Source organism: Rhagoletis pomonella, unplaced genomic scaffold (genome assembly GCF_013731165.1).
Source record: "Rhagoletis pomonella isolate Grant_MI unplaced genomic scaffold, Rhpom_1.0 Rhpom_scaffold_00001, whole genome shotgun sequence".
In the NCBI taxonomy this organism is placed as follows: domain Eukaryota; kingdom Metazoa; phylum Arthropoda; class Insecta; order Diptera; family Tephritidae; genus Rhagoletis; species Rhagoletis pomonella.
The window spans coordinates 107,829,964-107,855,303 of record NW_023458555.1 but is presented as its reverse complement, the minus strand read 5'-3'; the positions used below and the strand labels follow the sequence as shown (position 1 = coordinate 107,855,303).

At 38.4% G+C, this 25,340-nt stretch overlaps 1 protein-coding gene across 1 annotated transcript in view; it reads right to left on the bottom strand.

Moving 5' to 3' along the window:
• LOC118749549 (peroxidase) overlaps positions 1 to 25,340 on the bottom strand; it is a 573,769-nt gene that overhangs the window by 343,460 nt on the left and 204,969 nt on the right. Inside the window, exon 5 of the mRNA XM_036484356.1 lies at positions 7,273 to 7,438. Coding sequence (XP_036340249.1) covers positions 7,273 to 7,438 — 166 coding nt within the window. The remainder of the gene's footprint in view (positions 1 to 7,272; positions 7,439 to 25,340) is intronic.

Sequence of the window (25,340 nt, the reverse complement as noted above, 5' to 3'; positions counted from 1 at the left end):
TTGTAATATATAGCCACACCTCCACCCCTTTTCCCTAACCGGTCATTTCGAATTAGATTATAATTTCTCAAACTATAGCGCACGTCACTTACATCATTAAGAAACCAAGTTTCAGAAACACAAATCACATCAATGGATGAACATTAAAAAATATATCTAACAACATCAATTTTAACAGAGTTAAGGCTCCGTGTATTGAAATGCACAACGTTGAGTCCATCATAACGTCTACATAAAACATTTAACATCGCTAGACTACAAACATTTAAATTACTTTTAACAGCCATAAATTAGAACACATAACATACAGGCAACCAAACAAAAGCAAGTTAAAGAGATTAATAAAAAGAGAATTGAACTTTACGAAAACTAAAGAGACCATCAATATATAATAAATAAAGAATTTATAACACAACATGAAAATGAGTACACTAAAGCTAGAGATCAGAACAGGCATCGCGGAAACTCTGAAGTTCAGGCTGATTTTCAATTTTCTTCGCTGCAAGCTCTTTCCCCTTTCTTATATAAACAGCGCCCCGCAGAGTAAAAACAGATGTCAGCTTACCAGCGCGTCTCAGCTTAATCGCCTCTTGCAGAAGTTTTCTGTTGTTAACTGTGAGGCTTTCATAAATTGCAAATCGCCCCTCAAATCCGATGGCGCTAAGAGAAATTTGCTGCTTCGTACTCTTCCGGTAATCTCTGAATGCGCTTAAGGTGCGGTTTCGATCTATTAATGAGTGGAATTTCACTATGACCGCCCCACTTTCGCTTTGGTTTGAGCGCGACTTAGTCCGGAAAATGTCCCTTATTTGAGGCGCTAAAAAATCGCTCTTGAGATTTTCGCCTTCAATATGCGGCAAGCCAAAAATAACAGTGTCCGCGCTAAAACCAAGATTTCCCTTCTCTTGCTGACTCTCTAGTTGCTTGCCCAGCAAGCTCAGTTTATTTTCAAGAGAACGTACACTTATTTCCAGCGATGCAATTTGAGCGGCAGACTCTGCCGATTTGTTGTCAATAGCGCTATTTCTTCGTCTATCCGCTTTGTCAGCTTATTCTCGATGTCCGCCAGTCTGGATGAGAGACCATCAAATATCGATTACAGCTTTTCAGTTTGACTCTGCACTTTGTCTTCTAAGTCCCTTAGCGTTGAAAGTACCGTAGATAGAACGATGCTCTCATCTAACTTCGCGGTTTTGTTAGCCGCGTGAGGGGAGCCTTTACTTGAGCGGCGCTTAAGAGATACCGTGGAAGGGGGAGACATCACTCACCAGGTACAAAGGCAGGGAAGCAGCTTGCTACTTCAAGCGTTTTTCTGCACATAGCTTTTGAAGCAAACACACAATAACACAGGCAATAGCACGCGACAATACAATTCAGATGAATGCAGATTATTGCTTATAACGCAAAAAACACAAAAAATATAGTGTAAAAAGTGCAGAGCTTAAGAAAGCACGTCTGCTCACTGCGATGCTTCGCCTAGTCACATATTAAAACACATTCATTTCTCGATACTAGGTAATGCAAAATCAAATGCCCCGCTTTTCTTAAAACATCGCCCTGTGAAAAAAAATACATTTTCGAATGTGAAAAGGGTTGTTTTACTGATTATTCTTTCGATTACTACACATTACATTTTCCGCCTGGGTATGTATGCATATAACAGCTTCTTTCTATAGTCGAAAGTTTCTCTGAAATCTAAAGGATTGTTTTTAATAATTAACGAATAAAAGTTTTTCCATTTACTTACATTATCAAGTTCATCTCCAAAGGATTGGAAGCATCTTTCAATTGCCTTCTTACTGTAGCCTCATCAATTAATTCATTTGAATTTATATAAAACGCAACTGAGGTTGAAGGAAACATGTTTTTTCTTAATTTCTTATGACTTATGGTAATTTTCGCGACTTTTAAGTTCTTTCTTAAGTTCGCTTTGAAAATATTTTAGCTAGAGAAGAACAGCTCTTTCATTTAAATTCACAATAAATAGTCAACAAATACCACTTTCATTCACAATAGTACATCTATCGGGCGAGTGGAAACCATACCGAAATTTTTTTCTTCCAGCCACTCCTCAGATCTGAAGAATATCAAAAAACAGGAAACAGGTATTTTTTTATTTTGAAATCGATAAATATTTACCCGTGCCGCCAGGGCTTTGAAGTTTCCCATCTATTTTACATGGGGAAATACATTTTTACGTAAAATTGCTATAATTTCATTAAAAATAAATGTTTTTGGATCGAATAAGACTACCGAAGACTACCTTCAGAAGACTTCAAACAATAACAATATGATGCTTATTTAACTTAAAAATGTTACTAAGTGTGTTTTAATAACCGATATTCCTATCTGTTATATACCAAAATAAGTTAATTTATGTTTTCATAACTACATCACGCACGAAAAGCTCAATGGATGTGTTAATTTTTTTTTTTTTTTGCTTCTACTCGATCATTTCTGTGGGTAAGTGGTAAAATTTTTGAAAAACAGGGCCAGATATTTTAAAATTTAAATTATTTAAAGGCTAAATAAAATTGTTAAATTTCTTCATAAAAATTAAAAGCCGTTGAAGAGATTTAAAAACATTTTTGTACGGGGTTGCAACCTTTCTAAAAAATACAACAACGGTTAAAAAATTGAAGCTTACTTAATACCACAATATGGGTATCACATGAAAGGTGTACGCACAAGCTTTGGACTAACATGTTTTTAAATAGGGTTGCCACCCATCTGTTAATTAAGATGAGGTAATTATGTAAGTTAAGTGAAATAACGCAATATGCATTTTTGCACATTTGATAGCTTGGTATGGTAGCGACGATGTATCGCACTCTATCCAGAAATGTGTAGGGGTTAAAGCTTTATTCTAACACCTTTTGCTTGAAACTCATATTTTACTTAACCGCATGCAGAATGATTTAAACAAATTTTATTATAGAACATCTGTGAATTTAAGTATGTGTTTTCGAAAACCTTTGATGAGAGTGCATAAACCTTCCATTTGATACCCATATTCTGGTATTAAGTAACTTTAAATTTTTAATAACCGTTGTTGTATTTTATAGATCTCTTCGAACACTTTTAGTTTTGATAAAGAAATTAAATTATTTTATTAAGCCTTTAAATAATTTTAAATTTTCAAATATATGGCAACCTTTTTTAATTTTTTACCACATAATAATAATAATAATAATAGATTGGCGCTTACACATATGTTAGTGTTTGGCCGAGCTTCTCCTCCAATTTGTGGCGTGCGCCTTGATGTTTTCACACAACCACTAAAAAATCGAGTAGAATGCAAAAAAAAAATTAACTCATCCTTTGAGCTGCTCGTGCGTGATGCGGTTATGAAAACATAAAATAAGTAATTTTTAGCAAAAAAAAACCGACTTAAAAAAAATATATATATATCTATATATTTCATGATCCAATGATCGGATCAAAACCAATTTAGTATGGGACCACCTCTGAGACACTACCTTTCCGTTGCAAAAAGAATTATTGAAATCGGTTGACGTGGTGCAAAGTCATGCGGTAACATACATAAAAAAAAAAAAAAAAAAAATATTCCGACGAACTGATAACCTTTTTTGGAAGTCGGTTAATAACTCATTTTGGTATATAACAGATAGGATTATCGGTTATTAAAACACATTTAGTAATACTTTTAAGTTAAATAAGCATCATATTGTTATTTTTTGAAGACTTCTGAAGGGATAAACAATTTTTTTTTTACGATTTTATAGCAATTCTACGAAAAAATATATTTTCCCCTTGTAAAATACATGGGAAAATTCAAAGTCTCGGCGGCACGGGTAAATATTACCACATTTCAAAGTAAAAAAATACGTGTCTCCTTACTTTTGATATTCTTCAGTTCTGGGGGTGGCAGCAGGAAAAATCAAAAAAGTTTATTTTCCTATGTATTTTTGGGCCACCCTAATATACATATGTACATTAGACCGTTCATTATTTCAACTTTTTTTTATACATACTGTTTGCCGGGCGGAGAAAGATGTCTTTTGGTCCAAAAATAAGCTGTGTAAAATTTTATTCGAATACATGTAAGAAAGTCTAAGTTCGGGAGGAGCCGAACATTAAATACCCGGCGCAAGTATAAAATATATATTTTTTCACCTTTCCAAAACCTGCCGCTAGATGGTAAGCCGGGTGTATCAATTTTGAGTAAATTAGCGTCCTTATATTTCGAAATATTGCAGTTTCAAGCATTTCTGAAATTTACCGTTATATAAACCGCGGCCTTAATTTCAGTCCGATTTCAATAATTTTCAACGTTTTACTTTTATGTGGCAAGCACAATAATATACCGAGTTTGGTACAAATTGGTAGAACGGTTACCGATATACATATATGTGATCATAAGTGGGCGGTGCAACGCCCATTTTCCAAAATTTTACCACAAGCGTATTTCTGGGTAAGGAATTGTTGCAAGCATCAATTTTGAATAAATTAGCTTTAATATTTACTGATTTATCGAAGATTTTGCATTTCTCTAAATTACCGCTATATGGGATGTGGGCGTGGTTATTGTTCGATTTTAAAAATTTTCGGCCATTTGGTATGCTGTACCAAGGCCAACAACTGGAAGAAATTGGTGCAGCGGTTACCAATATATACACATGTAACCATAAGTGGGTGTGGCTACGCCCATTTTCCAAAAATTTATAATATTCTTATTTTTCAATGAAAATTATTGTAAATATCAATTTTGAGTGAATTATCTTCAGTAGTTACTAAAATATCGCAGTTTTCGTATTTCTGGAAATTACCGTTATATGGGAGGTAGGCGTGGTTACAGCCCGATTTCGCCCATTTTCAACACTAACCTACTTTGGATCAATAGAAACCTATATACCAAATTTCGTTGAGATATCTCCATTTTTGCTCGAGTTATCGTGTACACGGACGGACGGGCAGACAGTCACCGCTTAATCGATTTCTCTTTTCATTCTGATCATTTATGTATACATTTGTCTATATCTATCTCGATTCGTCTTGGCTGTTACAAACAACCGTTATGTGAACAAAATTAATGTACCTTTGTGCACAAGTGCGCTCGGGTTTAATGATAACTCTTAGTACTTACGCGTTGCATTTGCAAATCTAGAAAACCATATGCATTCAGGTAAACTAGTTTTTATTTTGGGGGAAAATATTTACAAATATAAGTTTCTCCCGCAGAAACTTCGAACTTTATCTAAAAGTCCACTGTTTTGCTATCTCCATTTATTCTATTTTATCAACTTTTTTGCCAGCCAAGGCATAACAATTCGAAACAGTTGTTACAAACTATTACAAAATAAAACAAAACTTTTGTCAGCTGTTTTTCTAATTGCGATGTATGCAACATGCCAATGGAATGATATTTTAATTGATTTTATGATCAAATTTGCTGTACAGTATCGATACGTTGCTTGAATCCAATATCATTTACTAAATTTGCTATAACTTTCCTATTTTCCAATCGATTTGCAAAAGATTTGGATCTATAGACTTTGAAATTAAATAAGCTTTTATATAGCATAAAAATAAGTACAAAAGTTTGCAGCTTTCCGGTGTAATTTTTATTCAGATTCTGTGAGTTATTTTACATAGAAAATTACAATAAAATACACGATTTTCAAGTATTTTGTTAAAAACTGTTTGCCCTGAATGCATATGATTTTCTAAATTTTCAAATGCAACGCGCAAGTACTTAGAGTTTTCATATTCGAATAAAATTTTTAACAGCTAATTTTTAGACCAAAATACATCTTTTCTCCCCGGCAAAACATTTTTTTTAACGAAGGGTCAAAAATGGGTTTACATTGTCGTCCAGTATTTCTAGAAAATCAGGCGCAAATTAAAAAAAATCTTTTTTGATTAAATTCGGTGTGCCCTGCTCCAACTTTTCTTAGTTCGGCGCCCACCTCCTACACAACTTTTTTTGGCTCCAAGTACTAAGTTTTATGAATTTTGGAGAAAATGAACAGGCACATTTATTTTATTTCTAAAGAAGTTCCTACTTCTTCATTTTAAAAATTACAAAACGAAAACATTTACAATACCTGCATACTAAATTAAGTGCACGATATGTTTTTACACTGAAACTTTAAATTTTACCTACATTTTATACAACAAAAGCTGAGCTAAGGCAAGCAGGGCTCTTGCCATCGAAAACGGGTCTCGTCCAGAGAAGCGTCCATTTTTGGCTAAATGTTGATTGTGATTAATAGATTGGCGAGTCATTAATATCTACACCTAAGATTTCCACTTTATATTGCATATTATTTATTTTATGTACACATCAGAGTCTTTCCTTTCAGCTCTAAAATAAAAATTCCATAATTTTTTTAGGAGGTGGGTCTATAAAAGGAAAAATAGAAGCTGAGCTCGCAGTTCCTCGCAGCTGGAACTATTTGAGATATGACACGCATACTTAATGTTAACTGGTCCTAAATATAATTTAGCTCGTTTACTAGGTCCTTTTTAAATATTCCATTTTAAAGTAAGCACTCAAAAATTTTACACTCACAAAATTATGTAGAATTTCAAGGTAAACTGTTTTATACATTCCAAAAGTTTTATAAAAATTTAAAGCAATGTTTGACCATAGGTATATTCAAAAGCTATTCATGAATCAGATTGGATTTTTATATATGCGTACAAGTGGAAAAATTAATTCAAATTACTTGCGAAAGAATTAAAATTTTTTCTTACACATTGTTCTTACTTTAAAGCTCGTGTCATGATTGCCAATATACAATTTTATCCAAAATTATTTTTGGTTTGGATTAGCTGAATATTTTGCTATGCATCTGCGTAATTACTTTTTCAGAATTCGCTAATCCGTTTTTACTACTTTTGGCCACTGTAGTCCCTTAGTGCGCCGTAACGACGTCGCTTCGAACTCACCCTCGCTCTGTGGCAAATTGCGTTGAAAACGTAAATTAATGGGATTGTGTACACTGGTATATATGTACATATATGTTACCGGCCAAACCCGATCTTATCACAAACTAGTTTTTCCTAGACTAAACTAGATCCGCACTTTCCGCGCTTCAAAAAAATAACCCTCATCAGTTCAACTCCAGGTACGCAGTCCACAATATTGTTGCGCCCAACTTGTTTCCGTATTGGACGGATATATTAAATATAGGTAGATCTAGTTTAGTCTAGGAAGACCTCTTTTGTCCTAAGATCGGGTTTGGCCGGTAACATATATATGTATGTATATTTGTATGTATGTATATAAATGAATGTAAAACATACCTCTTTATCTATGTTACTGTCGGGACGCTTTTGTAATTGTGTTGTTAAGCCACGAATAAGTGAGTCAAAGTTATCATTATCCCACAGCAAATTTAAATTTTCAGGTCGTTCAAAATGATCACTTAATCGCATAGTTTGATTGAAATTTCGTCTTGAGGATATTAATCTGTTGGATAAAGAAGAGAAAACCGTTAATAGTTCCTCATAGATTTAGTACATAAACGCTAAACGTGAGCGCAAAGCATTGTGCTTGCATAGTCTTAATCAGAGTGTCCAGATTTGGTGATTGAGCGCCAATTCGGCGAGTTTTTAGGATATTTGCGCGTAAAAATTTAGGAAATCGCCTTTGGCGATTATTGGCGATTTTCCCCCTTGAATTCAATTTGTTTTGCGCTATCAGATAAATGCGTCGAAACACGCGATAAGTAGGTTATGGAGTTAGAGCTTAAATTATGATGTAGCAACACTTTTTATCGTTATCGATTTTGTTGTAGCATATCGAACATTTGCCAATATTAAACCACCATTTGTGACAACTCAGGCTGAATGTGAAATTGCAATTTCATTTGTGGAAATAGCTGATCCCGCCTTATTATAGCTTTTATTTTTATCGCCGAGCGCTTAAAAGCGGAGCAACGCGATTGTGTATTGCAGTGACGAAGCAAATTTCACTATTTCATTTCAATTTACAATATTGTCAACTAAAATTCAATGGTGTACATACCCTGCAGGGAAAGCTACTAGTTGTGAACTCGAATTCTACCGGTTTGCGTTTCAGCCGAACTAGTTCACGTTCTATCCTTTTTAATGTTAGCGACTGGTATTTTTAACATTGCGATGTCCTACGAGATGTCAATTGTCAGGCTAAGCATCAGCATCTACTAGTATAAATACTAGTAGCATCATACCAGTTGATGAGATAGTCTGCCAATTCATGCCCCGTGAAAAGCATAAGTGTGCCTTTTTGCTCGCGATGCTCCAGCAATCACAATGGCCGACAGAGCAAAGCACTCGCGTGGTAAGCCTGAGGTCCCAGTTTCAAATCCTGGCGCAGAGAAAATTTTTTTATTTTCTATTTTTTATTTTATTTTTATTTTTTATAAATTTATTTTTTTGTTTATGCTGTTTATTGTAATTTTTAAATTTAATAAAAAAAATATTTTTGTTTAATTTCTTTGTTTTCATAGCACAAGTATTTCTTAATAAATGTTTTTTGCAATGCAATTAGATTTTCAAATTTGTTATTTATTTATAAATTGAATAAATTATTTTTACTTACATTTATTTAACTTTCAAAATCTTAACCACCTCCAAGCGGCCTCGAACTGCGTTTCAGAACCAGAACCAGTAGTATTCACGTGACGACACAGCCGACATTTGTAAGAAAAGCACTTAATTGCGTTTTATTTTTGGCTTTTGCAATTCAAAGGCAGATGTCGCTGATCGCCTAAGTTCTTCGAAATTGACGAACTGGTAGGCACATACTAGTTAATGAACTAGTATTTTTTCTCACTGGTTTGGACTGCAGTGTAGTTTAATAACATGTGTATGCGTTCATTCCGCGGGCGCTGCTGCTGCTGTAACTTATTCAGTGTTTTGCAAAAACAAGGAATAATAATTTTTTGTGGTAGGTGTGTATTTGGTATTGTATTTGTGCTTTGGCCTTCTTGTATTTGGTATTTTATTTATGCTTTTGCTTGTGTGTATTGCGGTGGTTTCCCTATAGGGTAACCCCGAACTGGTGAACCAAAATTTAAGTTCCGTACTAGATCTTTATCGCAAAAAACGAACCAGTCTGGTATTAACTAGATCGCCACCAGTTCAAAAGCAGCGATATGTGGCACTTTTAATAAAAAATGGTTGAAATATATATCTAAATTGACGAATTTAGAACTGGTTCAAAACTATAGTAAAAGGGATGCAGAATGAACTAGATCTCATCTGGCGAATTTCGAACTAGTTCGAAACTACTGAAAAAGGGATGCAGCGGGGGCTTGTTTACTTTAAATAGATTTTTTCTTGGCGGGCTTTTCGTTGAAATACGCTTTCAGTCTGCACGTCGTAGATGCTTTTTCATAGTAGTTTGGTAATACAAAACTAATATTTGTGTTAACATCTTAACATTATGGGACCTTCTGGAACATAACCAATAACAGTCAGCACCTCTGCAAATTCAGCTGCAGCCAAAGGTATGTAAACTTGTTTTCAAATGCACAATTTCCCTGCAGTGAAAACCCAAACCAGTTAAAAAAACTACTAGTTCATAAACTAGTATGTGCATACCAGTTCCACATTTTCGAAGAACTTAAGCGTTCAGCGACATCTGCCTTTGAATTGCCAAAGCCTAAAAAAAAAACCTAATTAATTGCCTTTCTTACAAATGTCGGCTGTGGCGTCACGTGAAGACTACTGGTTCTGGTTCTGGGATCGCAGGTTCGCAGGCCGCTTGGAGGTGGTTAAGATTTTTAAAGTTAGATCAATGTAAGTAGGAAAAATTATTTCAATTTAAATTAAATATAAATAACAAACTTAAAAATCTAGTTGAATAACCAAAAAAAAACCTAAATACAAAATATAAATAAAAGGAATATTATAAACAAAAAGTAAATAAAAAAATTTCCCCTGTGCCAGCGCTTGAACCTGGTACCTCAGGCATATCACGCAAGTGCTTTGCCCTGCCGGACATTGTGACTGTTGGAGCGCCGCGAGCAAAAAGGCATACTAATGCTTTTCATGGGGGATGAATTGGCAGACTATCTCATCAACTGGTATGATGCTACTAGTATTTCTACTAGTAGATGCTGATGCATAGCCTGACAATTGACATCTCGTAGGACATCGCAATGTTAAAAATACCAGTCGCTAACATTGAAAAAGGATAGAACGAGAACTAGTTGGGCTGAAACGCAAACTGGTAGAATTCTAGGTCACAACTAGTAGCTTTCACTCAAATAATTAAAAATTTCTACCATGGTAACCCAAAAATTTTTCTGAAATACTGCTTATCGCATCTTAAGTTTGAATTACCTCTTCCTCCTTATACCTCAAGGTGTAAACTCATAAATTTGCATACTCTTCAAAGTAGAAGAATAATTTCGGCAGTCACATTTATCTATGATATTGTTAATGGTAACATTGATTGTCCTCTATTGTTGGATTTGATAAAATTCTATGTTCCTGTAAAAAATCTTCGGCGGCATTATACTTTTTCTATTAATGCTTGTAAATCCAACTATGCTTTGAATGGACCTATCACTAGATCTTTAATTGAGTTTAATTCAATAGAAAGGAATTGCTGTATTGACTTTTCATTAAGCCGTTTCTGTTTTAAGAATCTACTGTTTTCTTATTTTAAGCATTAATTACTTATTAAGTTGCCCTTAATTTATATACTATACATTGTTAGCTAGTCTATAAGAACTTATTGTTTCATTGACTTAATAAACCAAATACAAAAAGAAAACATCTTGTTACTTTTTTCGTTTACAACTGGTTCGAAACTATAGAAAATAGGGTGCAAAGCGAACTAGATCCCATATGTCGAATTGAGGACTGGTTCTGAACTATAGAAAAGGTAATGCAACGGGGGACAATTTCCAATACCTATGACACCGCTGTGTTAAATTCGCCATTTGCATGCAAAAGAGATTTATCGTGAACTAGTAGTGGTTCTAAATGTACTAGAAGCGCACCAGTTCAAAACTAGAGATTTTCCCCACAGGGATCATTGTACTCTTTTAGTTGTAAAAATATAATTAAACACACGAGTTTTGTCCCGAGTAATGACGGTCTCGGCGGTCGATTTAATATTGACTTATCTTTTATTTTTCAGTGTTACAATAGGTACTTATGTATATGCAAAGTTCAAGTTTCGTTAAGTTAAGCCCTGTCAAAGTTAACTGTTTTAAATACAATGTTGCTAACCAAATGTTGCTAACCCAATATTGATATAATCAATTTTCTTCATCCTCGGCCCCGGCTAATGAAGATGCAATCTCCATCGGATACAACAACTGTATTGGCCGCTTCAGTATCTGCTGGTTTTGTACCCGAATATCGCACGATCGAACACGGCCATCTCTTCCTTTGTAAACGTGAATGATTACCGCCAGTCGCCAGAGCAAACGAGGCTTGTTGTCTTCGTGAACTAATACCACATCACCCACTTTAACGCTTCGAACTGGCCCGCTTTTGTTGTGGTGAATAGTTCGCAGCTTTTGCAGGTATTCGGTACGCCACCTCTGCAAGTATTTCTTAATTAAAGTTTGGCGCAACTGCCATGCTTTAGCTATTGATGAACCACCGCTTTTAAAATCTGTTTGGAGTAAAGAAGATTTCCAATTAGTTAGGGAATGAGATGGAGTAAGTGGCTCCAAATCATTTTGGTCGCTAGAGATATAAGTTAAAGGCCTCGCATTGACAATGCTTTCAACTTCCGCTAGCAATGTAGTGAGGTCATCTATCGTTAGGTTCGCTTTTCCGATTGCTGCCTTTAAGCAATTCTTGACGCTTCTAACAAGCCGCTCCCTAAATCCTCCCCACCATGCGGCTCGCTCTGGAAAAAATCTCCATGAGATATTCTGGTGTGCCGCCATTTCTTGGACTTCGCTGGTTTCCATAAGGTCGTTAAATTTTTGGAGCTCAAGACCTGCTCGCTTAAAAGTTTTAGCATTGTCCGACATCATAACCGCTGGAACGCCTCGTCTCGCCATAAATAGTCGCAGTACATCAATGCAGCTTTTCGTTGATAGATCTGCCACTAGTTCGAGATGAACCGCTCGAATCGCGGCACACGTCAGTAGCATGACGTATACTTTCCGCTGTTCGCCGTTGTTGTGTGCCTTTGCGTAAAGTGGACCCGCGAAGTCTACGCCAGTTGTTTCAAATGGCCGGCTCGTTGATACTCTCTCGGCTGGTAATGTAGTCCAGGGTTTGTTAGCACTCTTACCATGCAGTTTATTGCATATTATTCAATGCCGCAGAGTCGTTTTGATTAGCTGCCGCGCTTTCACGATCCAAAATTTCTTTTGTATTTGGCATAGCACTGAATTGATGCCACCATGAAGTACGGTTTGATGCGCCTCGCTTACAACTAGTTGGCTGTAATGAGAATTTTTGGGTAAAATTATTGGCCTAAAATTACCATAATCGCTTGACGGGTGTCTGCTGTTGAGCCTCAAAATGCCATCAACGAGAACAGGGTTCAATGACCCGATTTTTGAATACGATGGTATCGAACGCTGTTGCTCCAACGCCATAATTTCTTCCCTACACTCGCTCTGCTGGGTATATTTAATTCAATAAGATTCTGCTTCATTTAGTTCGCTCGCTGATTTCGCCCCTTGTAGTATTTTGCTGATTTCTAGTCGCCGCGTTTGTTTTTAAGTTTCGTATGAATCGTAATATGTACGCTGTTACTCTTAAGAGCCGCTTGAGTTTGCTAAAGCTCCCTACAACTAGCAGTGTTTCCAGCTCCTGAGCGCTTATTTTTCCACTCGCATTTAACAGCAGGCTAGTTGATTTGTCGACGAAGAACTCCTCTGGCCATTTCGACTCAATCTCTCCCAGCCAGATGGGTCCATGTTTCCATACGGTTGAATCGACTAGCACCTTAGCTTTCACTCCTCGTGTTAAAAGATCAGCTGGATTTGTTTTACCTTGGCAATGTCTCCAATCGTATATATTTGTAATCTTAATTATCTCGTTCACGCGCGCTTTTACATAGGGCTTTATCTGCTTGCCTTGTCCATTGATATAATTGAGTGCAATAGCTGAGTCAGTCCACAAGGTCGTTGAGTGCACTTCGAAGTCGAGTGCATCAACTAGAAATTGTTTTAGTCTTGTTGCTGTTAAGGCTGCAGTTAGCTCCAGCTTAGGTAATGTAAGCTCGCCGCTACGCTTGGACTTTTCTATGGGACTCACTCTATTTTTTGAACATACAAAATTAGTTCCTCTCGCTGCAATTTGTCGTATGTACGCTACAGCACCGTAGGCTTTCGGGCCAGCATCAGCGAATATGTGAAGCTCGTTTCTAACTCCATCGCTCGCGCGCGTTGCATTTTAAATTCAGCAAGGAAATTCAGCTCTTTTTGCCAGCATTGGAATTCACTCAATATGTCTCCGCTTAGCGTATGGTCCCACTTGATATTTTTTCTCCATATGTTCTATAGAACTATTTTTATTCGTACTGTAAAGGGCCCTAACATTCCCAATGGGCCATAAATTCTTGCCATAGCCCTCATGACATTTCGCTTTGTTGGTCTTAAGGCTTGAAGATACGCGTTGCTACGCTGATTTCATCGCTTCTTATATACCAATTGATGCCTAAAGCTTTTTGGCTTTTCGATTCTTCTGTTTCCTCGGTTTTGAAGAACTTTCGTAGCTGAACGTCATTCGAATTCCATTTCCTCAAATTGAATTTCGCCGCTGCCATTATTTCATTTGCTTGAACGAAGGTTGTCTTAGCTTCTTCGTGACTGGACACGCTTATTATTAAATCGTCAACATAAAACGATTCCTTCAGCTTGTCGCATATGCGACCATATTGCTGCGCAGATACAGTAAGGTGTTTTTGTATTGTCGCTGATAGCAAGAAAGGGCTCGAAGTTGTGCCAAATGTCACCCACGCCATTCGATATTCGACTATTTTTGGCAATTGCTCGTTTTCTTTTGGCACCGTTTCATACCACAAAAACCGATGTGAGTCACGATCTTCCACGGCTATTGAGATTTGTAGGAAAGTCTTTTCTATATCTGCTATCACCGCTATAGCATTCGACCGAAATCTCAGCAAAGTTTTTGTAAGATCAGCTATAAGATTGTCGCCTGCGCTTAAAGGGTCATTCAAAGACATAAGTCCCGGCTCGCTCGAAGAAGCGTCAAAAACTATTCGCGTGTTTGTCGTAGTTTTATCCTCCCGATACACTGGCTTATGAGGCATATAATAAACCCGCATGCCACTTCATACTTGACTGACTTTTTCTGCCACACCGCTTTGTAATAGTTCTCTCATACGCAGATCGTACTCGACTAGCTTTTCATTATTTTGTAGTAATTTATTTGTTAAACTACGTAATCTACCAAGTGCTGTCTTTATTGTTATGCAACGTTCCGCTAGAGTTTTTCCACGGTAAGTTTACGACATAACGGCCATTTAATTTCTTTATTTGGGATATTGTTCTTTTTGTTAAATTGTCTTCGCACGCTGAGCTGCTACTAATGCTAACAGACTCTAGGTTCCAAAATTTCGTTATGTCAAACGTTTCCTCACAAACTTCTGCATAATTTGTTATTGTAAACTTCTGGCCGTTGTGCTCCTCATGGTGGCCTTGTACTCACAGCCACTAGGTGGTCGGAAATCATTCGTGTTTCGCCCGTATTAAATTTCCAATAACTGTCTTGTCCGATTGAAATGTTAATACCCTCTATTAATTTTACATTGCTAATTTTATTGTCCACTAGTCCTACTGCTATGCGCTTAAATTTTTTGTTTTTAATATTTGGCACGGGTAAAATATCTACGCATATGTTTGGCGCTAAAATCGCTTTTTCGTTATACTGGCTTTGCAGTGAAAGCTCAACAACTTTAAAATTAGTCGCTTTTTTATTTTGTTTTTTGTCACCGAATGCCAAAATTTTCATTTTCTCAAATCCGCATGTAGGTAGGCTGAGAACGCTGGTTAATTTTTCGTATGTTCGCTGGCTACCGTTGTCCATTATTAATCCGTCATTACGCTGTTGCAGTTGTTTATTTCGCTAACGACAGCTTTTGCTGTTTGAAGAAATATTTCTCCTTCGCTAAATTCAATGGTATTGAGCTCCGCTGCGCCTATTACATTCGCTGTCGTTTACGCCTCTTCATGGCGTTCTCTTTGCTGCATCCTGTCGCTTCGCCCTTGATTGTCGCCGCTCTTGTTGTCTCTTAATCGCCGCTCACACATTGATGTTATGTGGCGGCCGCTACATGTTTCGCAACTTATCCATTGCGCTTTGCAAAACCTAGAGTTGTGATTTTTGTTGGCCCATCGGAAACATCTCCCTTCTCTTCGCATAATAGCTTTTTTCTGCTCGATGCTTAAATCGCTTTTGCAGTTTCGGGCTGCATGTGCCTTCTTACAAAAAACGCATTGTTGCTGCACGTTGCTGCCTGAAAATAAGCCCGCTGCTGTGCCAGTGCTGCGCATCCGAACTTCTTTGCGCTCACGCTCATTACCTTTTCTGTCGCGCTCTGACAATTGTGATTTTTCCAAAGCTTCCAATTCGACCTTTATAAATTTAAGAAGGTTATTTAACTGCTCTCCTTCATCTCCGCTAGTTTTCATGTGCTCGTTTGCTGTATGAATACTGGAGTTCAGCATTGTGATGCTATTGGCTGGCTTGTCCGCTGATCTGTAGAACTGTACGCGCATTGTTGCGGGAATAGCCTTTAATAGAATGGACTTTACCATTATATCATATTGTGACGATGATATTTGAAACGCTATGAGAGACCACATTGTAGAAGTCACTTCATTGTAAAGTTGCCGAAGCCCACGCACATCGGCTGATGATTGTACCGGCTTTATGCTCATCAATTTTTGGACAAATTTTTCGACAATTTTGTCGTTGTTGCCATACTCCTCATGTAGGAGAGAGAAAGCCTCGCTATAGCATTTTTCAGTTGGAGTAAATCCCGCTATTGACGCTGCTGCCTTGCCGATCAAGGTCTCGCTAATAAAGTTAAATTTTGCCGTTACGGACAGCTTCCTGTTCTCGTGAACGGCTCGCTTGAATTGTTCTCAGAAAGGTAACCAATGTTCGAAATTTCCATCGAACTTTTTCAATTCGCAGGCTTTTAGCCTCACGCCACTAAAGCCGTCGCCGTCGCCACTCGCTGCGGCAATTGTGTCTTCGCCGGAATTCTTAGATTGGCCTTCTGCTGCAGGCGCTGTTTTGAAGTAAGCGCGTACAACGTGCTCTAGCTGTGCTATAGCTGAAACCGCTTTGTCATCGTATTCCAATATGGTTTCACACTCCTTTTCAACTCACTCCTTTTCCTGCTTGATTGAGAGCCGCATGGCTTCATCAGCCACTTTCAAATTTCTATGAGCATGTTTAAGCCGCTCAATGTAAATTGCCATCTCCGACTCCACCCCCATTGGATCGCTGACTTCCGAGAAGCTTATGGTATTAAAAGTTTTGAGGTAGTTGGCGATAGTATTACACAATTTCGTGACTTGTGCACGACACGTGGAACGATATACGGCCTCCATTTTTCACCAAAATTCCGACCGCTAGTCATTAGATTTCGCTATTATTTATTCAAATAAGTCACCTTTTCGCTAATAGCTTTAATAAAGTTTGTTTTTCGCTTATATGTATTAACTCAACCCGCACGTTAGTGTATAATCCGCTTAACGATTTGATTACACAACCGTCCCGGGTTTCGGCACCATGTAAAAATATAATTAAACACACGAGTTTTGTCCCGAGTAATGACGGTCTCGGCGGTCGATTTAATATTTACTTATCTTTCATTTTTCAGTGTTACTGTTCAGAATAATAGCGATTACGCCAAGTTCGAACACTGTTGTTTGCTTGATTGCATTCAAGTGATCTTTATTGAATTAATGATTACGTTTATATACAAACTAAATGCTTACGTAGCTAAATAATAAGGCCATAAAAACTTTAGATCGTAAGCAAAATTATTGTAAAGGCTTTATTCCCATGTTTTGGTTTACATAAGCATAATTAATGCAAATGCTTTATTCCCACGTTTTTGTTGACATAAGCATATTCCACATTTTGCGTCTACTTTCATTTGCGTGTGTTAATCAACAATGTCTTATATGTAACTTGACACATGCCAAATTATTTGGCTATAAGAATACACTAAAAGGCATAAAGTGCAAGCTACGCATAAAAGAATGCAAGCGAAAATTAATACCCTGTTGAATAAAGCCAATGCAATATTTATATGTCGACTTTTCTTATTTAATAACATCCTCCCCCCCGGCGAGCGCAGCTCGAATTCCTTGGCAGATTCTGTCCGAAATGTTTATCGTAAAGTCCAAACTTCCTTGAGAATGCAGGTGTGGGTTTTTAATTTTGACCGGATGTGGTCGCAGTCGTGGATGCGTGCAATGTTTCCTGTTTGGCTGTTTTAAATTTTCTTTTGACTAGCATGTACACCAAAAGGCACAGAACTGTAACCAAGGCAGTGTACCCAACCGTTATGTGGTGAGCATTTTGTGCTTCAAGTTTGTTTGGGAGTTCTAATATGCGTTGATTGGCCAATGATGATTGTAAGGACGTGAGGTTTTGTATTTGTGTTATGTATTTCTCATCATCCCGTGATTGAAGAAGAGGCTTTATATGTTCTGCTGCAGCTACTTCGGAAATTTCTCCCAGGCTAGTGTAGGACGAGCAAAGACTCGTCGATATCAACTGACCTGCTTGAACTGATATAAAATTATGTTTGAGTGTGCAGTCTGGTTGGAGTGATAACAGTCCTGATCCTTTTAGAATCGCCTGAATGATTTCTTTTCCACATACTGCGGTTGCACGAGATGAAACTGACGTGGCATAAATCCATTGATTTTTATGCTGTAGTGATATCCATGCAACATCGTTTGGTGTTTTTCGCAGTTGACAACTTGACTGGGTGTTGTTGTTGAATAAATTTACTTCACATGCGCATTTAGATGAACCGTGACTATAACGAATTTGAATTTTAGAACAGATGTAATTTCCATTTTTAATATCCACACAAGATTGAAATTTGGAGATGCTCAGCGGGAAATATTGACCGAGAGCTGTGTTTATTGCCAAAACTGCAACTGCAGCACACGGACTTATTTCAATCATAGTCCCATTAGTCCAAGTAGGAATTGGTAGTAGATTGAACAAGTCATATCGATCATGCTCTACCAGAGGCAATGTGATGCTGAATACAACATGCTTTTCTGTAAGTCCTCCCTTAACCGCCATGAGTTGGTATAGCTGGAATAAATCTTCCTGATTTACAAGCAGTTCCAATGGTGCTGATAAGTGAAGTTTAATTTTGTTTACTTCGTCTTGCAATTGGCTGGGCGTCAGCAGAAGAGGACTTATTTTTCCGTGATGAGTATCTATTAGAACGGCTAATATTGCAGATTGCATTCTTTGCAAATTAGCTGCCATAAGTGTGAGTTGGATGGATAACGAGGAAAAGATTCGAAATTATTTTTCTTGGTATATCTTATGCGTGTCGTTGCTGATCCTCTGGAATATTTGACTCACTTGTTGATCAACGATATCGAACTTCCTCTTGACCGCTTTTTGATCCTGCTTCAAAATGTTGATGGTTGAGTCCACAATGGATGTTTGATTTCTGATCAGGTGCAGCAGATGTAGTTCATTTGCCTTAACGTGTGTGATTGTTTTGGACATTTGTTCTGCATATTCTGCGTCCAGTACTCCAAACAAAGAATGAGCGATATTTCCAACTGCATCAATGGCACCTCGTTTACGCCGATTAAATTTTACTTTTGCGTAATCTAGCTGCAACTCTTTTTCAGTCTGTTCAAGATGTGCTATCCGAGAAAGACATGAGCTTTTTGTGTGATTTCTTGACATAAATAATGGCGCAGGACCCTTGTGCCATTTGACAGCGCTGCTAGTTCCTTCCATGTCCTTCCGTGTCATAGTAGATTATTAGGTTCCAATCAGTAGTTGATATGGCTGTTGAGCCTATTCCTTCAAAATGAATGCCAAGCCTTGGTCCAAATCGCTTCTTTTGAAGTTCAGCTCCTAAAGCCAATGGTAAGATGAGTAGGGTAATCAGAAGTGTAGCAAGTCCTTGGTGTAAGGAAGGATTATTCCTCCTTGGTGGAATTTTGTCTTCCTCAAGCAGTTTGTTGGTTGATTGTCGTTCTGTGGCATCATTTGTTTCCTTGGGCAAAGGTGCAAGCCGATGAATAGGCCTCTTGCAAGTGCCACCAGCAGTTTTTACATCAGCCACTCTCACTACACCGTCGTTTCCTTCATATACATTGATAATTCTTCCTAATGGCCACTGCAGTACCGGTGTGTTGTCTTCTTTGATGATCACCATGTCACCTACGTTGATGTTGTTGTGTTGTGTCTTCCACTTATTTCGCAGCTGAAGGTCCGATAAATATTCGCGGGACCACCGATTCCAAAACCCGCGTTTGAGGTGAGAAACAAGTTTCCATCTTGTTAATAAATTTGTTCGCTGCGGCCTATACGTTGGATCAACTTGGGCATTAAGGGGTTCTCCTATGAGGAAGTGCCCGGAGTTAAAGCTGTTAGATCGTTAGTATTGTCGGATATTGGGCTGATTGGTCTGGAATTTAGGATTCCTTCCACCTCGATGATTACCGTGTCCAATTCTTCATACGTTAAGGACACTGTCAAGGTGCTTCTTATTAATAGATGCTTAGCTGGTTTTACCGCTGCTTCCCATAAACCGCCAAAATGTGGAGTCCTAGGAGGTATAAAATGAAATGTAATTCCCTTTCCGCTGCATTGCTTTACTATTGATTCTCGTGATGAATTTCCATAAACAACGTCAGTAAGTTCAGAAAGCTGGTTTTTCGCGCCTACAAAATTGGTTGCGTTGTCACAATATAAATTTTGACAATGTCCTCTTCGGCTTATAAATCGTTTTAAGGCACCAATAAATGCATCCGTCGTTAAGTCGCTGACTAATTCCAAACGCACTGCCTTTGTGGCAAAACAGCAAAATACCGCTACATAGGCCTTTTGTGGTTTCTTTCCCCTTATCTTGAAGTGAACCCAAAATGGCCCGCAGAAGTCCACGCCTGAGTTGATGAATGGTCTTGCTGGAGTTACTCTTGTTGAAGGCAAGTTCCCCATAATTTGACTCATTAGTTTTGGCATAGCTTTGATGCATCTTACACAGTTGAGCACAATTGATCGTGTCAGCAATTTTCCCTTTATAGGCCAAAATCTTTGCCTTATGTAAGCTAAGAGCACTTGAGGTCCACAATGACGGTTTTCTTTATGGATCATTTGTACTAATAATTTGGCGAGTGAATTGTTATGTGGAATTAGCATAGGGTGTTTGGCATCGTATGCAAGTTCTGATGCGTGTAGACGCCCTCCAACTCGGATGATGCCATTATTGTCCAGAAACGGTGACAGGCTGCGGAAAGAACTGTATTTGCGAATTTCGTTGTATTTTTTAAGGTGCTGAAGCTCTTCCTCAAAGTCCGATTGCTGCATTGTACGAACGATTACCACAAGCGCTTTTTCCAATTCGTGTACGGTCAAGGGAATGTCTGACTCCCGCGATTGGTTTCTGGCCTGGTTGATAAATCTAAGCATGTAGCCTGTCACTCTTTGTAATGTTTTGAAAGAGCCATTGTGTCGAATGCTATAAAGTACGCTTCCTTCATGTCCAGTGGTTGCAACAGCGACTGATGTCACCCCTTTCCGTTCCATGTTGATACCTTCGTCGATTACTGATAATGCCTTGGAATACTTTGAAGGCCAAGTGTCTTCTTTGCCAAGCAAGATTGTTGGCCCATAAAACCGCATATTGCAGGTTTCTAGTCTCCCCGGCGGCAGTCCTCGTGATAGAATGTCAGCTGGGTCGTCTTTTGAGCTTATATGCCGCCATTGTTCAGCGGTAGTGTGCTCATGAATAACAGCTATACGGTTTGCCACAAATGTTTGGGATGATGCTGAGGATGAGTTAATCCATGCCAACACGATTTGTGAATCAGTCCAAAAGTATGTAGCCACATCGTCTAGCTTAAGGTCTGATTTGACCCTTGTAGTTAGTTGAGCACCCAGTACTGATACACAGAGCTCAATCCGAGGAATAGTTTGCCGTTTCAAGGGTGCCACACGTGATTTTGCATAGAGCAGCCTCACTTGCACTCGTCCCTCATTCAGCTCGAATCTTTTATGATGCGTCGGAGAAGACATGAATTTCAATTTTTGCTGGGATGTATCCTTCGAACACGTGCCGTGAAACTTGCATGTTGTCCAATTTTTGCAAATCATTTCGAAATGTTGTCCATCTCTCATTCAAATCGGCTGGTAATGCTTCATCCCATGTCAGCTTCAGTTGCCAGAGATCTTGAATAAACATTTTTGCCATGACTACAATTGGTGGTAGTATCCCCAACGGATCGAAGAGCCTTGCAAGATCGGCGCTGACTGAGCGTTTAGTTGCAAGGCTGCAGCTTCCTAGGCATACCTTTACGCAGAATCGATCCATCTTAGGCATCCATGTTAACCCCAACGTTTTAATAGTTTGATTGGTGTCATTGTCAAAGTCTATGTCAACTTCTTGTTCCTCTTTGCTAACATTTTGCAGTAATTGTGAGTGATTGGCGCACCATTTTCTTAGGTTAAGACCACGTGGTTTTAAGATGTGTATCAGTTGCTGTTGGATTTCCATCGTCGTGGTTAAGCTGTCTGACCCACCAATTCCGTCATCTACATAAAAACTTTCCTGTATAAACTGAGCACCAAGAGGATATTGTAATGCAGTTTCTTTTGCAATTTTCTGCAAACATTTGGTGGCTAAATATGGAGCAGATCTTGTCCCATATGTGATTGTATTTAGCTGATAATACTTTATTGGTAGGCTTGAATCCTTTCGCCAGATGATAAGTTGGAATTTGCGCTCGTCCGGTTGAATGAACATCTGCCGATACATCTTTTCTACATCTGTTGTGAAGACGAACCTGGGCAAACGGAAGCGAAGTAAAATGGTGAAAAGCTCGCTCTGAACAGTGGGTCCGGTATACATGAGGTCGTTCAAAGACATGCCAGTGGACGATTTTGCTGATGCGTCGAACACCACACGTAATTTTGTAGTGCGGCTTTCGGGTCTCACAATGCAATGGTGAGGAATGAAGTACGTAGGTTTACTGATGGAATCAATATCCACTTGCGTCATGTGACCCAAGTTCTCATATTCCTCCATAAATTGTACATATTGATTCTTTGTCTGGAGCGATTTTGCCAGTCGCCGTTCTAAGGCCAGGAATCGATTATACGCCATCCCATAGGATTACCCTAAGGCCTCCGGATTTTCATGAAATGGTAGCCTTACCATGAATCTCCCATTTTCGTTGATGAGTGTATGTTGTGCGAAATGAGCTTCGCACTGTTTTTCTGCTACGGAATGTTGTTTTCTTACAGTTGCAACATCCTCAAGTTCCCATAATCGAGCAATGGCGGCATCTAGGTTGATGTCATCGTTGGTACAGATTCCACATATTGCATTTGAGCACTGTAGCACTGTATTTTGCAGAATGGGTAGGTCATCTGACAGTTTGATTTGCCCTCCTGCCATCAGTTGGTTGTAGAATTCCGCCCCCAACAATATATAAATTTTGTCAGGACGATTGAATGATGGATCGGCTAACATGATGTTCTCAGGAATTTGCCATTCGTCGATCTTGATTTCTTGCGACGGCTGCGGGGATATAATCTGAGGCAATACCGCTGCCTCTAGCCGCGTTGTAAAGTTGTTGATCCGAGACTGTAGCGCCACATTGACTCGATGCTGTATCTTAGTGCTCCTTGACCCCATGCCACTAATGGAGATTGATGATGGTTTAGTTAAGATGCCAAGATGTTTAACCAATCGTTCAGTCACAAAATTAACTTGTGAGCCTGAATCGAGAATTGCCCGACACTGCACTTCTGTTCCGATTCCTCTGACTTTCACCATGGCAGTGCTGAGTAGTACATATGTGTTTGACTTTGTGTGCTTTGCGGTGGTAAGTGACGCTGATTCGTCTTTTGATGGCGTTGATTTGGTCCTGGATGGTGTAGTACTTTGCGATTCGTTGCCTTGTGTAGGAGTGATGCGAAATGTGGCTACTGATGTAATGTCTTTGCTCACATCCCTTTTTGAATCCTCGAAATGTAACAGCGTGTTGTGTTTTTTGTTGCATTTCAGACAGTTTCTTAATATACAATTTTTAGAACCATGTCCCGGTTGTAGGCAATTGTGGCAATATTTCTGCCCTTGTATGAACTGAAAGCGTGCCGATGGAGACTGTTGTAAAAATTCCTTGCAAGAAAATAATGGATGTTTTCCTTTTTTGCACATGCTGCAAGTGTCATTTCTATCACCTTTGGATGTGACTGAAGTGCACACCTTTGCAGTTGAGCTTGTAGATTTGTCTTTGACACCCATCGCTTCCATGGATTGAAAGTGTTTCTCCAGAAATTGCAGGAATTCCTTGAGTGTTTGTACCTCCCGTGGCTTTGATAATGATTGTTCGTACCGCAAACGAGTCGGTTGATCCAGTTTCTTTAGTAGAAGGGGGAGCAGAAGTGGATCCCATGTTGATGTGTCTATCGGCAAATTTTGCAATGCTAATAGACATTCTTGTGTTGTGTCATGCAGTTTTTTGACATTGTCCATTTATGTGCTTCCAGGTGTAGTAGTTAGCTCATGTACTAACTTGCTCACCAGCAAGCGTTTGTTGTTGTAACGCTCCAGAAGCATGAACCAAGCTGTATCAAAATTCTCTCCTGATGATGCGAAATGTTTAATTAGATTTCCAGCCTCCCCCACTAAGTGAGTTTTCAAGTAACACATTTTCAGAACTTTTGAAAGAGGTTGATTTATTGCCAGTTGCGAGAATAGGTCATGAAATTCTTGCCATTTTAAATAGGTGCCGCCGAATTTCGGAGTTATTATCTTCGGCAATGAAATGGATTGCAGTTTAATCGGAAGCTGGTTTGAAGATTGCTCAGTATGGGAGTCACTATTGGCTGCTTGCAAAGTACTCCATACCTTTTCTTCAAGTGAAATGAAGTTATCGACCTTGAAGCCCTGCTCGGTTGGGTTGTCGAACATCTCATATATCCTGAAGTGAATGTCTTCTATGTTTTCCCACAGTTTATTAATTGTTGGAACACATTGTGGTGAAACGTTGTCGTTCAGTAACCGTCGCAACGAGGCCATCATTACCCCTTGTCTGCGAACTAGTTTAGTGTACTCGTTGGAAGCTGCCTGTTTGGTTCCAGTATCATGCCGTGCTTCTGTGTTGACTTTTGAAGCTGAAGCATCATGTTGGTACGTACTTCCTTCATCAGTTGTTAAGCGCAATTCTCTCGTCGGGGTTTGAGCCAATTGGAGCACTGCGGACTCGAAAATCTTCTTGTACTGATTTACAATTTCCATTATATTGTTATAGTAGTCCTTTGTAAAGTAGTCGTGATCCAGCTGGGGGTTTTCAAGCAGTCGAAGTTTGTTGTCAGTTGTTTCAAACTTCGACCACTCGCTGTCCAGTCTTCTCAATCACTCTTCGTAATAGCTGATTGACTGCTTCTTGGATTGCGGGTCCTTTTTAAAGTTTCGGACAATTGATTCAATATTGACGCCCGTTTCTCTTTGTTGTCTGGCCAAATCCTCGAAACGATCAATTTTTCTTCTTTTAGATAAGTTTTGTGGCTCCTTAAACTGCTGCACTGGCCTTGTTTAAGCTGAATGTCCTTTCACAGGGGTCACCAAAATGTTCAGAATAATAGCGATTACGTGCTTTCAAGTGATGTTTATTGAATTAATGATTACGTTTTTATACAAACTAAATGCTAACTAGCTAAATAATAAGGCCATAAAAACTTTAGATCGTAAGCAAAATTATTGTAAAGGCTTTATTCCCACGTTTTGGTTGATATAAGCATAATTAATGCAGATGCTTTATTCCCACGTTTTTGTTGACATAAGCATATTCCACATTTTGCGTCTACTTTCATTTGCGTGCATTAATCAACAAAATTATTTGGCTATAAGAATACACTAAAAGGCATAAAGTGCAAGCTACGCATAAAAGAATGCAAGCGAAAATTAATACCCTACCAATGCAATATTAATATGTCGACTTTTCTTATTTAATAACAGTTACAATAGGTACTTATTTATATGCAAAGTTCAAGTTTCGTTAAGTTAAGCTCTGTCAAAGTTAACTGTTTTAAATACAATGTTGCTAACCAAATGTTGCTAACCCAATATTGATATAATTAATTTTCTACATTTAGTAGCTGTGCAAATACTCTCGAAATTACCGTATGTACCTACGCTT